At 39.8% G+C, this 14,378-nt stretch overlaps 1 protein-coding gene across 6 annotated transcripts in view; it reads left to right on the forward strand.

The window, feature by feature from the left end:
* DTNA (dystrobrevin alpha) overlaps positions 1 to 13,823 on the forward strand; it is a 221,516-nt gene extending 207,693 nt beyond the window's left edge. For all 6 annotated transcript variants that reach the window (XM_035553143.2, XM_035553137.1, XM_035553139.2 and 3 more), the window contains 4 exons: positions 601 to 690; positions 1,391 to 1,559; positions 2,309 to 2,441; positions 10,306 to 13,823. In XM_035553143.2, coding sequence (XP_035409036.1) covers positions 601 to 690; positions 1,391 to 1,559; positions 2,309 to 2,441; positions 10,306 to 10,461 — 548 coding nt within the window. In that variant the 3' untranslated portion in view covers positions 10,462 to 13,823. The remainder of the gene's footprint in view (positions 1 to 600; positions 691 to 1,390; positions 1,560 to 2,308; positions 2,442 to 10,305) is intronic.
* Positions 13,824 to 14,378: the final 555 nt, after the last annotated feature.

Below are 14,378 nucleotides of genomic sequence, written 5' to 3' on the forward strand. Positions count from 1 at the left end.
CAGCAGCCTGGGGCTGTTAAGAAAGGCAATAGTGATTCCTTTATTAAAAAAAAAAAAAGGGTAAATTATGGAATATACAAGAAAATCCTTCAGCTATAGGAGAGGCTGAGAGGGAGTAGAGAAGAAAAATCCTTATCAGTCTTGATGAGGTCAAGTATGTTTCTTCAACATTTGCCATAATTAGCCGGCAAATATGTAGCAATAATGGTGTCATTAAACAGAACAGTGAGAATTTAGAGAAAACACTTCATTTCTTCCCTCCTCCCCCACAGACATTTTAAATGAGTTCATGCTGGATTTAATCTTCCAGGCCTGGTCTGCTGGTGTCACTAGACAAATGCAAGCTTGATGGCAATGAATAATCTGCACATATCTGGCATTGTGATTAAATGAAGCATGAGGGCAGGCTTCTGCTCTTGCATAGAGCATAAGTAAATGAGGACATTCTGCAGAGAACTCTTCTGCACGTGTCCCTCGTAAGGACTTTGATACCCTGAATCATCACAATGGCAGCTTTCAGCAGGGGTAAAACTGCTTTGAACAGGAAAACATATGTCTTGTGAAGAATGCTAACACTGTTTTGTCTGTCTCTTGCTTCAGGTGCAAGACGGAACTTGAGAAACGATTTGCTGGTGGCAGCAGATTCAATCACCAACACCATGTCTTCTTTGGTAAAAGAACTAAATTCTGGTGAGTGAGGCTGAAGGGGGTGGATGGTCAACACATTGACATTTCATAGATGCTTAGAAAAACGGGAGTTAGGAGTATATAGACCAACAAGGAAAGCAATGTAATGTAGTTTCAAAGCTCTTTATGCTTGTAGAAACAAAATTCCCAAATAACGGCTTCAGAATAGAGGAGATTTTAAAGCCATGGATGTAAGCATGTAGTCGGATACAATGAAAACTCCTTGAGAAGTTTGCTCCTGTTTTCCTATGGAAATGGCTTTTTCAAGGAATTGTAGAGAGAGAACTTGGTTAGTGGCTGTCAAAGCACCCTAATCGCATGGCACGTTCCTGTTCCATAAAAAGAAGTTTCCATTTAGAGAGATGGTCGAAATGGCATGGAGGAGGGATTTCCGTCTTTAGAAATTGTGTTCAATACAGAATATGTAAGATCTGTTGTAAAATGCAGTGCACAGTATACTCATAAAAATATACTACCTAATAAGCCAAATAAGCAAAAGCTTCAGTATTCTGTCCCTCCCCGAGAAAAAGACCATTAGGTCTGCAGATATATGTAGAATGGCATTTTACAATACTGTACTGCATTCACTATGAGGAGGTGATCATTGTAAGCAGGAAAGACAGAGAAAGGCTTAAGGAAATAGACGAGTATATTTATTCTTGTGAAAGTTAAATGAAAACACCTGTCACCTTTTGCTTCACAGAGGTGGGCAGTGAGACAGAAAGCAATGTGGATTCCGAATTTGGACGGACCCATTTTGACGACCTCGTTCCGTCCCCAACATCCGAGAAGGCTTTCCTCGCGCAGATCCACGCCCGGAAGCCAGGCTACATCCACAGTGCTGCTGCCACGGGATCCATGCGCAGTGACATGTGGGTAACTGCTCGGCTCGCCTTTGTAATCTCACTCGTTTCTCTTTTGAAGACAATTTTTCTCCTTCTCCACTATTTGAATACCAAACTAAAAGCCTAACTTCAAGTGAGGATAGCTTTATGAACGTGAGATAGCGGTGAGCTCTGTAAACTCAGAAGGACAGAACTTAGGATGCCTTCAGGAGCGAGCTGTCTCACATCCAAGCTGGGACACTCGGGCTGTGTGCAGACTATGGGACAGCTGTGCTCCTTAATGTATTCTGCAGTCCCAATCCCTGCTTATCCAGAATGAGGGGCCTGTTGGAGCACACTGAAAAAAGGGCAGTTGTTTTTGGAAAAGACGGAATTATTTTTGTTGACCAACTCAACTGATCAACAAACCAGTTTATTTTTAGAATCTGAATCTTATCAAAGACAATAGACATCTTTCCAGTTATTTTCGGTTCAACCTCTTACTCTTTGTTTTACCCTCAAAGCAGTTATTGAGGACTTTTGTTACTCATTTCCATAATGTTGTACACCAAAAATGCTTTCAGCAGGATATGCCCTTTGGTCTACTTCATCAGTACTAGACCACTGGAGAGGGGAAATAGCAGTAGTGTTTTCCACTGCCAGGAAATTATTAACTGGTGGTGCATGTGGCTGGAGTAAAAGTATCTTGCTCTCCTCAGACCTTGCAATAAAAGAAAGTTTTATTCATTCTGAATGTCATTCATCTCAGGAGGCTATTTATGAATAATTGTCTTTAGGGTTACAGAAGATGGAGACCCCTTTGTCAGAGCAGATGATGAAAATTATGAGAATGATTCTGTCCGCCAGCTGGAGAATGAACTGAAGATGGAGGAGTACCTGAAGCAGAAGCTGCAGGATGAGGCATACCAGGTGGGAAAAGGAGCTGCCCATACATATCCATAAATGTGTAACACTTAGGTGCTGGAACTGCCCAGAGCCCTTCTTTTCCCTCCCGGGCCCTGGGGTGTGATCTCTTCTCGGTTACTAAAGCAGACACATTCCAAAAACTGTTTCTGTTCTCTTCCACAGCCATGCATGCATCTGGCTTTTGTGCATGTCCAGGAAGACCACGCTACCTGAGGCACATGACAGTAGTCCTTAACATTACCAGGGCCATCAGGTGGGCCAGAATTGCCCCTGAGCTTGTTCTCTGCCAGTTCCCACCAAGTCACTTAGACCTCAGTGCTCCATACCACATAGGCTGGTTCATGATGTTAAGCTGAGCTCTTGCTATATTTAGATTTTGTTTTCCTCCAGTAATGGAAAACATTCATAATGGTTCATCACTGTGAACTGAACCTCAAATACAGTCTGTGTGTCATTGTCATTGTCAGAATCTGTAAGGGGAGGAGAGGGTCTGGAAAGAATTACATCCTAGAGGAGCGAGTATTCAACAAGCATCTAGTATAGTGGAGCCTGGGGATTTGTCATTAAGCACCCCCTGAGGAAGTTTTCAAAGGGCATTTGTTTGAGAGTCCAAGAAAAGCTAATTTGCCAGAGGGGGCTGGAATTCTGTAGATATCCTCTCCTGTCTGCGCAGCAGTCTCTGCTTCTGCCTGGTGTAATGAACTATCACCAGTTTTTAAGTTATTCTGACTGGGAACATCCTAATATAAAATTCATATCTTCTTATAATGTTGGTAGCAGTGTCAGTAGTAGGGCATACCCAATTCAGTTACTAGGGAACTGGCTTAAAGCAAGCAAAAATAAGTATTTTCCCATGTGATGAGCAATTTAAATTTGAATCTCACCAACAAAGAGTGTAACAGAGACCAAAAGTATAAATGAGCTAAAAAAAAAGGATTTAGCAGACACTGAGAGATCAGGTGTACCGAAATCAGATTGAAAGCACCTTCTGAGCAGAAATTTTGATGGTAGTTTTTCTGTAGTGTCCATTGCTGGTCACTTTGGAGGCAAGATTCTGGGACTGACAGGCATTTGATCTAATAAAAAATGGCAGCTCTTGTGACTATCTCTTCTGTAAAGCTGCTAGGATGAATTAGTCTTGGAAAAGTTCATTGAAACTCATCAAAATTGCAGGTAGTTTTGAGGCTGATTAGAATCTTTTCTTTGGTTTTGTTTACCTAAGTCTGCTACAGGCTCATGGGTAGCTTGCCAGAACTCATTTCGTTGTATGAACTGGACATGATGACAGCAGCAGCAGCACTGTTGTGTAATATATACTAAGGCAACAGTGGGTGACATGTTGTTTTTGTCACTTTTTGAAAATCCAAGCTAGGAAATGACAAAAATGACAGCCTTTGAACTTATGAATAAGATAAACTGCCACTGCTGATGTAATAGAAGATAACTGTCATTTGCTAAGAAGGAGTACCTGAACAGTGACAGCTATCATGCATCAAATAATAAATGTTATTATTGCTGGTAAAAATTTCATTTTTTCTGGGAGGAAAGATAGACCAATTTGATTGTACTTTGATTACAGGATGGAAGTGCAATATACATCAACAGTGTTACATGAGTTTCACAAGTCACAACAGGATTTTGTACATGCACAAAACTGAGTACACGTGTGCACTGCAAAATAAGGGTATTCCTTGCATAGTCAAAACTGCAAATGTTGCTAAACAGAACTGGGTGTTACTCTTGCTTCAGTCAAAAATAGAGCTTTTCTACTGTCTTCCAACAGCATTCACAGAAGAAGGGGAGGAAATATTTCTTGTTGGTGTCAGAATAAAACTCCTGTTAAATTTAGGTCAGCCAAGACTACACTCAGGTGAACAAAAATGTGTTCACTGAGGCAGTCGAAAGTCCTCATTCTATACAATTTCCATTCAGTCGAATTTTTCCAAAAGAAATTTCATGATGTACTTCACTGTCCATAAGATTGTCAGCTCCTATCAGGCAATAATTTGATAGCAGTGACCTAAAAGTAGAAGCTACTTCTTGTTGATAACCTCAGACCCAAAGAATGCAACATGTATGAGAAGTCCTTCCTAGTATGGCTGATACCCTTTTGATTAGGGAACAGGTTTAAAGCAAGCAAAAATAGGTACTGAGCTAGAAGGCACCACTTGGATGATTAGGATTTGATTGGATAGTATCATATATTGCTCTTGAGACACACATGCTTCAGCTTTGGCTCGTTCTCTGCACTTTGCAGTTATTTTGTGTTTTTTGTTATTCCATGCCTTTTTCCACTAGTGTCACTGATAGTTTCTAAAGTTAAAGCCATGGCTTGCTTTCCACTTGCAAAAATGATAGAAAACTGGGAAATTACTATTTAGGTTATTCTATTGAACAGTAGCCAGGTGAAATATTCTCATTTTGCATCCAACCATTGGTATTTATTACAGGCTGTTTTTCTATTTGTACTCATATGTACAATGCATTCATCTGGATAGCAAAAAAAAACTGGTGGCTGTAGCTGTCGTAATGCAATTGTCAGCTGAAATAATCTGTGAGGAAGAACTCCTACTGGGGTTACAGAATGGTACCCTCAGTAACAATATGGTAACCATTTTTATGTTATTTAATATCTCACTTTGTGTAAAAGCAGCACATTTTTAAAAATGTGTAGATGTAGTGTAGCATGGAAGACGGTTGGTCAAAACCCACTCTTGTTATTTCGTGTCACCTTGTCTCCAAGCAAGACTTTCAAGCAAAACTCTAAATTAGTAAAGTATGAGCAAAACACTCAGGATGCACAAGGGAATCTGGGGCAGGAAACCTCAAAGGAGACTTCTTTCTCTCTCTTTTTTTGAAGCATGTTGTAAATAACAAGTATTTGCACCAGCAAAAAAAAAAAAAGAAAAAAAAGCATTTAGTGCACAAGTGTAAATGCTAACAGTGCTTATCCTCCCACATCTGCTATCAGTTGCATTCTTGTTACAGTCTTTTGCTGGATGTGTTGTGTAAGACACTTTTCATTGGGTTTGTTTTCTGGGTTTTTAATTGCTGTCTTTATTTCTAGGCTTGTGCATGGCTTTCTTCAGAATAATACACTGCCTGGCTGCTCACTGGCTTAATTTGTCATGTTCTTGTTTTCTATCCTCTGTTTACCTACAGGTCAGTTTGCAAAGTTGAGTGCAATATCCTTCTCTCTCTCCTCTCAAGTAAGTATCACTATAATTTAGAAGAGTATTTAGAGTGAATCCTCAAAATGTGTATTTCACTTGTAATGCACCTTGTACTGCCTGAGTGTATGTGATGATGCTGTTTCTTTCTTTTAACTTGTATTAGTGTGTCTATGAATGTCTCTAAATAACTGGTAATAATCCATTTGAAATGTGGCCCTGGCCCTGAAGATTCCTGTTAAGCCACCACCCTTTCCATCTTCTCTGTTTGTTGGCCATAAGGGTGAGAACGTGGGACTTTTGCCCCTGGGGTTGATAACAAGTATATTAGCCAGTACGGAGGAAGTATATTCAGTAGACAAGAAAACAGATTACACTTCAGGAGACCTGAGTTCAGTTCTATGCAATGGTTGGGAGTTCCTAGGATAACTGAAATAAATCATTTCTGGTGCGACCAAAACTTCAAAGAAAGCAATCCGCCAGCTGCCTAATTGTAGAGCTATCCTCCAATGTGTTGTGGAAGTTTAAAATGCCCCAATCCAAAGTGCAAGGTACCCAACTACTTAATATCTGGGGTCTGGCAATTCAGAGATAAAGCAAGAAAGTCTGTAACTTCCCTGCTGATCCATATTCAGGTCATGTTCTTTACATGTGCCAACCACACAGTTGCAGCACTGAGTTTAATGCCAAGTTCAACAATTGTATTTTTATTCAGAAATGCAGGCAAAAGCTATTTTTACAAAGTAGTCTGTTATTCCAAACATTTGCCAAGGGAGTGGGAAACCACAGGCTTCCTTCTTGCTGTGGACTTTGCATTTCTGACTTCTGAGGAGGGCGAGGTGCCCTGCTGTGGAGCCAGCAGTGAGAGGATGCCATCCATCCTACTGTGACACCAAACCCTGGGCTAACAGGGCCAGAAGGGGGGGGGGAGAAATCAAAGGAGGGGTCTGACTCCAGTCTGCAAACTGAGTCTATTCCTCAAAGCCAGAAGTAAAGGCAACTGAAGGCCCACTATCAATGGGCACTCAGAGCTGGGAGCAGGGTCATGCTCAGACAAGCAAAACCAGTGGGTCAAGCTGTGCCAACTGTAGCAGGGATTTGTGTTGCTAGATTTTGTATGCTGTGCTTTATGCTAGGGGTGCCAGCATTTCAGGAGAGGCTGAAACCGTACTTATTTATATGGCAGTTTTGATAGCAAAATTTAACCCTAATTCAAAATTTTTACAAGTTCTGAAGATAGTAGGATGTTAAAGGGTGGGCCTTGGGAAAGGAGCTGCCTGTCTTGAGTGTTAAAATCTGTTTAGGTATTTCTGAAGCATCTGTCACATTGTCTGCTGAAGAAGAATAAATGGATGTGAAAAGCAAATAGCAATATCCAGAGTACTATAAACACCAAATAACTGCTCGTAAAAATTCTCCGAACATTGCCCCTCAGGTTACAGTCATTTTCTCAGTAGCTCTGTTAAAAATATGAGCTGTGTAGAGTTTCCTAAACATAGACAGCCAGAAAAGCAAATTTTCGTCTTTCATTTTATTGCAGTTGACAGTTACAGATCAGGTCACACGAAAAGGAAAATAGATCTTTCAACAACAATCTATGTGACTGTGTATATAGGGGAACTACTATGTCTAGCTGTTTTTAATTGCAACTGTGAATAACTGACTTTAAAGGATAGCAACACTCAGGCAAATCATTTGCAGTATTAAGCAAAAAATAAAATACAATAAATAAAGAAAATACTATTAATTGAAAGCCCAGGCAAACCTTTTTAAGGTTTCAGTTTTTGTGAAAAAGCAATACTAACACATAAATGTAGGAAAATACATACCTCTGTATATACTGCTTTCTTGAAAATATGTATCCTGGCTCAAATTAGCAGAGATCTGATACCGAGTTACTATCTCAACTCCTGGATGTTTTTGAATCATATCAATTTATTATAGCTTCATATGAGTGATATGTACTGATGGCCAGCCACAGAGTTGTGTTCACTTCGTCATTTATCAATCATGGATAACCGATGTTGATGTCGTTTGATTTTTGTATTCTATTTGCATTTGCTTTTTTAAAAGTGCTATGTTCAATTCTCTAGAATTCATTTTGAAATAGCATCTGGTATAACAAGTTCCCAAGAGATCAAGTGGTTCGCGTAATACATGTAATATAATTTAATCATGTTTTGAGTTTATATGTTAAATGTACTTTAATACTACTTGGTTTATTCTTAATAAAGTAACAGAGTGAATTTGAGGTTGTTTTCAGCAGGCACTAGGCAGATCTCAAAATTATCTGAACACGTGAACACGCAACTTCAACATTATTTTGCCTTTATCCCCCTGATAGTAGTTGCATTTCTTGCCAAGGATGGCCAATGGGAACAGAAAGCCTCCACCTCTGAAAGCAGTTAAGAAGTTGTCACTTTCAATTAAGAGTTGTCAACTTGAGCAGTGGACATTCTCCCACAAGCCTTACAATTCCCGAGATTTTCTAAAGCAATGCTTTCTTAGTGCTGCCACAGCAACATTTTAGTTGGTCTCATCTAATTCATTTTTTTTTTCATTCTGAACATAAAAAACAGCATTATGTGGACCATTCCAATTGAATATAACAGAAGGCTGACAGCACAGCAATTTTTAAAAATGTGTGCTACTTTGTAAGCTATTTTTGTTTTTCCTCTTTATTTTTCTCCTTAAGCCCTTCTCTTCTTAGCACGTAGGTGTAAAAAAGCTGTAAGAGAACTGTGACCAAGTTAATTGTGAAGAAGCAGCTTCCTTTTTTTTTTTAATTTAATTTTAAAATCACACAAGTGATAGGGGTACTTTTTGAAAATCACTGAATGATAAGTAACAGAAAAGAATTTTTGGATTATGTTACAACAAAGGCTGAGAAGCAGTTTCATAATATGACATGTCATATGAGTCTTAACTTGGAATTAATTCTGGCATTTCCAAAATGCCTCCATGAATTTAGAGTCCTGAGGTTCGTTAGTGCTCCTTACTTCTTGTATGGAAACCTCTATCCCAATGCTGGATGTGAAACTGAGAGAAGCCTTGAGAGAATTTAGAATAGCCATCTCCCCACTCAACCAAGATAAGTAATTTATCCAGAAAATTAGAAACAAAACCAAATACTTATCAGTACTGTCGATGCATCTTAATGCATCCAACATTTCACAAGCCACTCTGGCTTTGCTCTTGTGGTTTATAATGATGCCATCAAGAAATATGAGGTGTACCTATATTTACCCTTAAAGTGATTCAGTAAAAATTAGTCTCACACACCTGAGAACTGACCTCTGCCATGCCTTTAATTTTCTTTTTGTGAAGAGCAAAAATGTTCCTTTATAAGATTACCAAATCAGTTTGCACACTTCAGTGGTGTAAATGCATGCCTGATTTTTTAAAAAATACTTCCTTAAAATTCACTTCAGGAATGTTTTGCAAACCTCTCATTATACTTGTAATGCTGGTTTCCTTTTCATTCGTCAACAAAATGTTAATGTTAGGTCTTTTGTAACTGCCTGACACAAGGAGATACTAAATTAAGATCATCATACCATTTGACATGCTTAGGTATTAAGGAACCAGATGGAAGCATTTGTGCTTGAATAATTAATACAATCAAATGGTGTCAGGAAGGAGAAGAAGCAAGATAATCTACCTGACCTTTCTTGATTCATCAGATTTCATTTAATTCTTTTTTGCTAAAGCCATTTGCATTTCCTCTCTCATCTTGTAGGTGAGAAATGAAATGAGTAGGAAAGAATTCATGTTGATAGGGTTTGGTCTTTTATGCTGTTACTATCAGATCTCTGTCTGAGGTAGTTGAAAAGAAAAAGGATGGGCTCCTCATCCTTGAAAGGGTGTAAACAGTATAAAAAAACAGTGCCTTTAGGAAAAATACACCAAAAGAAAAAGTTCACAGGTCCTGACGAAGTTCTGAGAGAGAGCAGTGGTCATCTATTAACTATTTTCCATTACCACCTAAAACTTTGATGACTCCAGTATTAAGATATTTATGCATTCTTCAAGCCACACACACACACACACACACACACACAAAAAAAAGTGCACCAGCAGACTAGGCTGTTTATGAGCTATAGCATCCTGAGTCATCCTTTTAAGTAACTGCATTTCTTCATAGACATAACAAAACATATCCAAGCCTGTAAATGAAGGACAAGACATTTTCACGTGAGGGGAAACTCATGACAGGAGATGGCGAGTGACTGTTAACTGGGTGGCTGAACACCCTGTGCACGAGGGCAATAAACCATGGTTTGGCTATCAATGATCTATTTAGACAGCAACCTGTATGCATAAAATGGAAGGAAAATGGAAAAATCTGCAAACCTGTGTTAATGCAGACCCAGTTATTCCAGTGGCTTACATGAAGAGCAGAGAACAGTCTGGTAAGAACACCATGGTAAGAAGTTTTCTCCTTACCAAGTGCCCTGTAAGTTTTTGTTTATAGCTCAGATACCTGTGGCTCATCTATGTAGAACGGGTTTTTCACTTTTTTGGGGATTTTTTTCAGGTATAGCCACAGGAATTGGCCAGGTCCTCCTTTTTTCTCTCTGTAAAGCAGCATGCTCTTGCTATGCTTGTGGGTGTGCCTGTGTGGGTATGCGCACACACATGCAGCATCTTAAACTGGCACTTTATAAATAAAAGTTTCCCTAAACATTTCTCAACAGGCAAGCTGCAGTCAGACAGACAACGAGAGCTATGTAAGAACTGATGATGAGGAGAGCTGCTTTCGGACAGACGATGAGGAAAGCTTAGCTGCAAACTTCACAGAAGAGTGGAACCAAGAGGTGCAGCGTCTCTTGACAAAAAATTCACATAACTAAGTTCTGAGGACTGTAGCACAGTACTTTTGTTCTAAGAGTTGTAGTTTGTAGATGTGTGTTTTGACAAAAAGACTTTTGTTTAAAGCTAACTTATATTAGCTACATCTTCTGTAACATGGCTCATTACCAGTGAAGAATACAGACTGAAGTATGTACTGCTGTTACAAAGGATGGCAGTATTAATAACTCATATAAACCCTTTGCACATGATATTGAACCTGTTCAGTTTACAATGACAATACTGTTTATAGATAGAAATTTGATTTCTGAATACTTCGAGATTTTAGTAGATCAGTTTACTATACACTGTACATTTTTTCCACGGAAGAAATAAAAAGCTGCAATTATGCATTTAACACTGAATGATTATACTCCTGAGTGTATATATCTAGTAGCCCAAAAATTGAAGTACCAGACTATATTTGCAATTTGTTTGCAAGTCTTTAAATTGACTTATACAAAATGTACTAAAATAATAATATAATTATTAATAATAACTGAAAAATCTCTAATCTAGGGCTAATGTGTAACTTAGGAATGTTTCTTTCAAAATAATCTAACAAATCAGCCATAGAAGTTAGTGTAAATATTTTTTTTCCAAATAGCTATCATATACAAAAGGTGACATTCAAATGATATAGAATCTAGTTTTTAAATCAGCACAGATCTTCTTAAAACTGTGAACTATGTTTTGAAATACTCGTTGCTAAAGCTGTTTATAAACCACAGGTGCCATAAGATCCCTGAACTGACTGATGTTATGTATAATCTTCCATGGTATCGTTTCATTGATGTTTTAGCTTTAGTAAGCATGTGTTCAGCAAATCGTCTCTTTCCATTTCTCTGCCCCTCCAACTCACCCACTCCATTAACGTTATTTTTGAGGCCTTCAGCTTTAAATGTACAGGCTTAAAGTGCGCTTGCAACTGTTTTCTTTTTATTTCCGAATGTGTATTGCCTTAGCCAGCCACCAGATGTTCTGCATGCACTCTTGGAAATGTGTAGTGAGACTCTTTCAGAGCTGGATGGAGAATTAGCTATCAGTGAAAAGCACAAGAAAAGCAGTGGATTTTTTTTGAAAGGACAGGCATACGGTCACAGGATTAGAGTTTTGTCCATTTTCATAGCTCACAAGGATAAAGGCATTTCAGGAGAAAGGGGACCTATCTGGCCATTTTGGATTAGGAAGTGAGACTGCTAGCTAAAACGTGTTTGCTCAGCTGTTACTACAAGCCTATGGGTAGTTCTGAGCAGGGACAGACACAAAATAGCTGGAATATCCCCCATGCAGTGTATTGCTTGGAAATAAAGATTATGCCTGTATGGCGTAATACATAGCCGATAGTAGTCCACATGGAGAACTCGGAGCCAGTCCAGGACCAGCTAGACCAGAAGCAGGGCAGGAACATCAGTGCAACGCTACGTGCTGGTCGCATAGCCCAGCAGAGAAGCTCAGTGTGTTAGCTTGGGACAGCCTCTGTGCTAACATCATTTTACTACACTAATACAACATCGCTGCTTCCAGTATCTGGCTGACCCGAAGTGACATTGCCTCGCAGCCCTGAAAACAATAACATTTCATACAGATATTTCACACCAGCACAGTTTGCCTACAGCAAGTGATCAGATATCGATCTGAAGCAGGTTGACACGGTTTGTCTGTCCTCTCTTTCATGGTTACCTGGAGGTGCGCTGCCATATTTATGTGAGATTGCTGTGTAGCTCAGCCCAGTAAGTTCACTTGTTGCTTGCATGCACTCTCTAGGCTCGTGGCTGTTTCCCTGGGCACTATGTGTTAGGGGATGAGTATCTGTATGAAAGAGCTGCTGCCATTTTTCACTTTCATATAGTATTATTGCTTATGCAGAACTCTTGTCCACATCTCCTTGCATATCTGGGCTTGGTTTCAGACATCCAAATGGATATGAAGGCATCCAGATATCTTCATGCAAGCTTTTCATTTCTGCAGTCACTGGTCTTTGCTCCTGGGATATGTGCCGACCTAGCAAGGCAGGCACCATATCCTCTGATGCCCCCTCCTCTAACCTCCTCTCAGGAATGGGTGAGCCTCCACTAGTGCCTAGCACTCCACATTTAAAGCTAATCCAATGAAGCTGTAGATGTTGCTGTCAGCTCAGGATTCCAGTCAAGCATTTCCTGAACAGTGATAAAACAAGCTAGAATGCAGCTATGTGCAATGGCTGACTAATTCAACCCATGTCATGTTTAACTGTACCCAGAGTAATAGCTCCCTCCCATCACCATCATGTCTATGTGACCATTATCACTATGCTTAAAATAGATGTAATAGAATAAATCCATTGCAAGGGCTTCCAGACTAGGGGTAATGAAGAAAGTTGATGCATCAAGCGCCTTTCTCTCAGCAAGGTGGTCCCCAGCAGGGCTCTAGGTCCCTCGTGCCCTGGAGCTCTGAGATGAAGCACCTCTTATTCGGCTCTCCAAATATCTATTTTAAGCATTTTCCAACTGTCAGGCTGGCTACATTTTCGCCCAGCTGGTCTTTGTCTGCTTGTTGAATATTATTTTCAGTGTGGTTTGCGGTCATTAATACAAACAGTTGCAGAAGAGGTCCTTGGCATGGGCCTTTTCTTAACTACCAATGGCCCACCACAGCAGTCAAGTCTCTGGGTGGTTTTACTGTCACTGGAGGGAAACCAGTGGTTTGGATTCAGGAGACAGGGATGTGAAGATGTATATGGTCCTCGAATGTCCAAAGCAAAGGTGGAGAATGGGTTGTCTGTAAGTAGTAATGTTAACTAAACTGCATAAAAAGGTGTGTGGCCTTTGTTGTGATATAATATGTATTTTCTTATATGCATGAGCCAAATTGTTGCATCATAATTTATCACGTGTGTCTGCCTTTACTTTCAGTCATCTTCTCCCATCTTTATTGGTTCTTGGCAATTACTGTAGATAGACTTTGTAAATATTGCAACCTCAGGTTGCTGTAATCACATTGGTTCAATTCAGCAGACGGAGCTGTGAACAACGAGCACTCCACTGTGTCCTGAAGGCAAAGGGCATTTTTACCTTTGAACCAAAAAAAAAAATGTATGAAGAGTTACATCTTGAGGCTACTAACTATAAGACATTTTTAAAACTACTGTACTTGACACCACTTGAGACAGATACAGAGACACTAAAGATGTCACAATATTCATTGGTATTGTAACAGAACTGCTATTGTATGGGTTTTTTGTATTGCTGTTAAGTATTGTTTTGTGTGTGTGTGTTGGAACCTACTGGGGACATGTTATATTTTGAAGTGATTAAACTATTTAATTGTGTGTCTATATTTTGGAATGGAATTATTTCTTCATTAAAAAGATTTTTAAAAGTAATTTATGGAGCATCATGTCTGTGGCTTATTTTGGTTTCGTAAGTCCATGGAGCCCAAGGACAGTTTGTTTCTGTAGGAAAGCAAAAAGTTTCCCTGTGGTGCAGCAAGCAGCCTTTGCTTTGCCATGTATTCTCCTCCACCTCTGCACAAGAGAACTGCTTCCACCACTTTCCCCAGTGCTTTAAGCATAGCACTGATCAACCCCTGCTTTCCAGCAGCCCAGGCAGTTTCTTCTCTCTTAAAAGAGCGCAGAGTTGCAACGCAAGATGAAGAGATCTTACCTAAAGCAACAAGTTTGTGTTGTGGTGAAGTATGCCCAGGCATGGCAAAGGCAGCAGGGAGGCAATCCCAGCTGTGCTTTTTGTGCCTGCAGTGCTGGTGGTTCTCCATGAGATAGTTCATTGAAGGTGTGCTGCTCTCCCGCGATGGCAGCAGCCCTTGCCAGCGGATGCATTACAGCCAGCCACCACAAAGCATGTCCCTGCAGCTCAACACAGCCAAGACATCCTTGTGTACAGACAACGTTGCTAACCATCCAGTTAATTACACCAGGGTG

The sequence above is a fragment of the Cygnus atratus genome, chromosome 2 (assembly GCF_013377495.2).
Source record: "Cygnus atratus isolate AKBS03 ecotype Queensland, Australia chromosome 2, CAtr_DNAZoo_HiC_assembly, whole genome shotgun sequence".
In the NCBI taxonomy this organism is placed as follows: domain Eukaryota; kingdom Metazoa; phylum Chordata; class Aves; order Anseriformes; family Anatidae; genus Cygnus; species Cygnus atratus.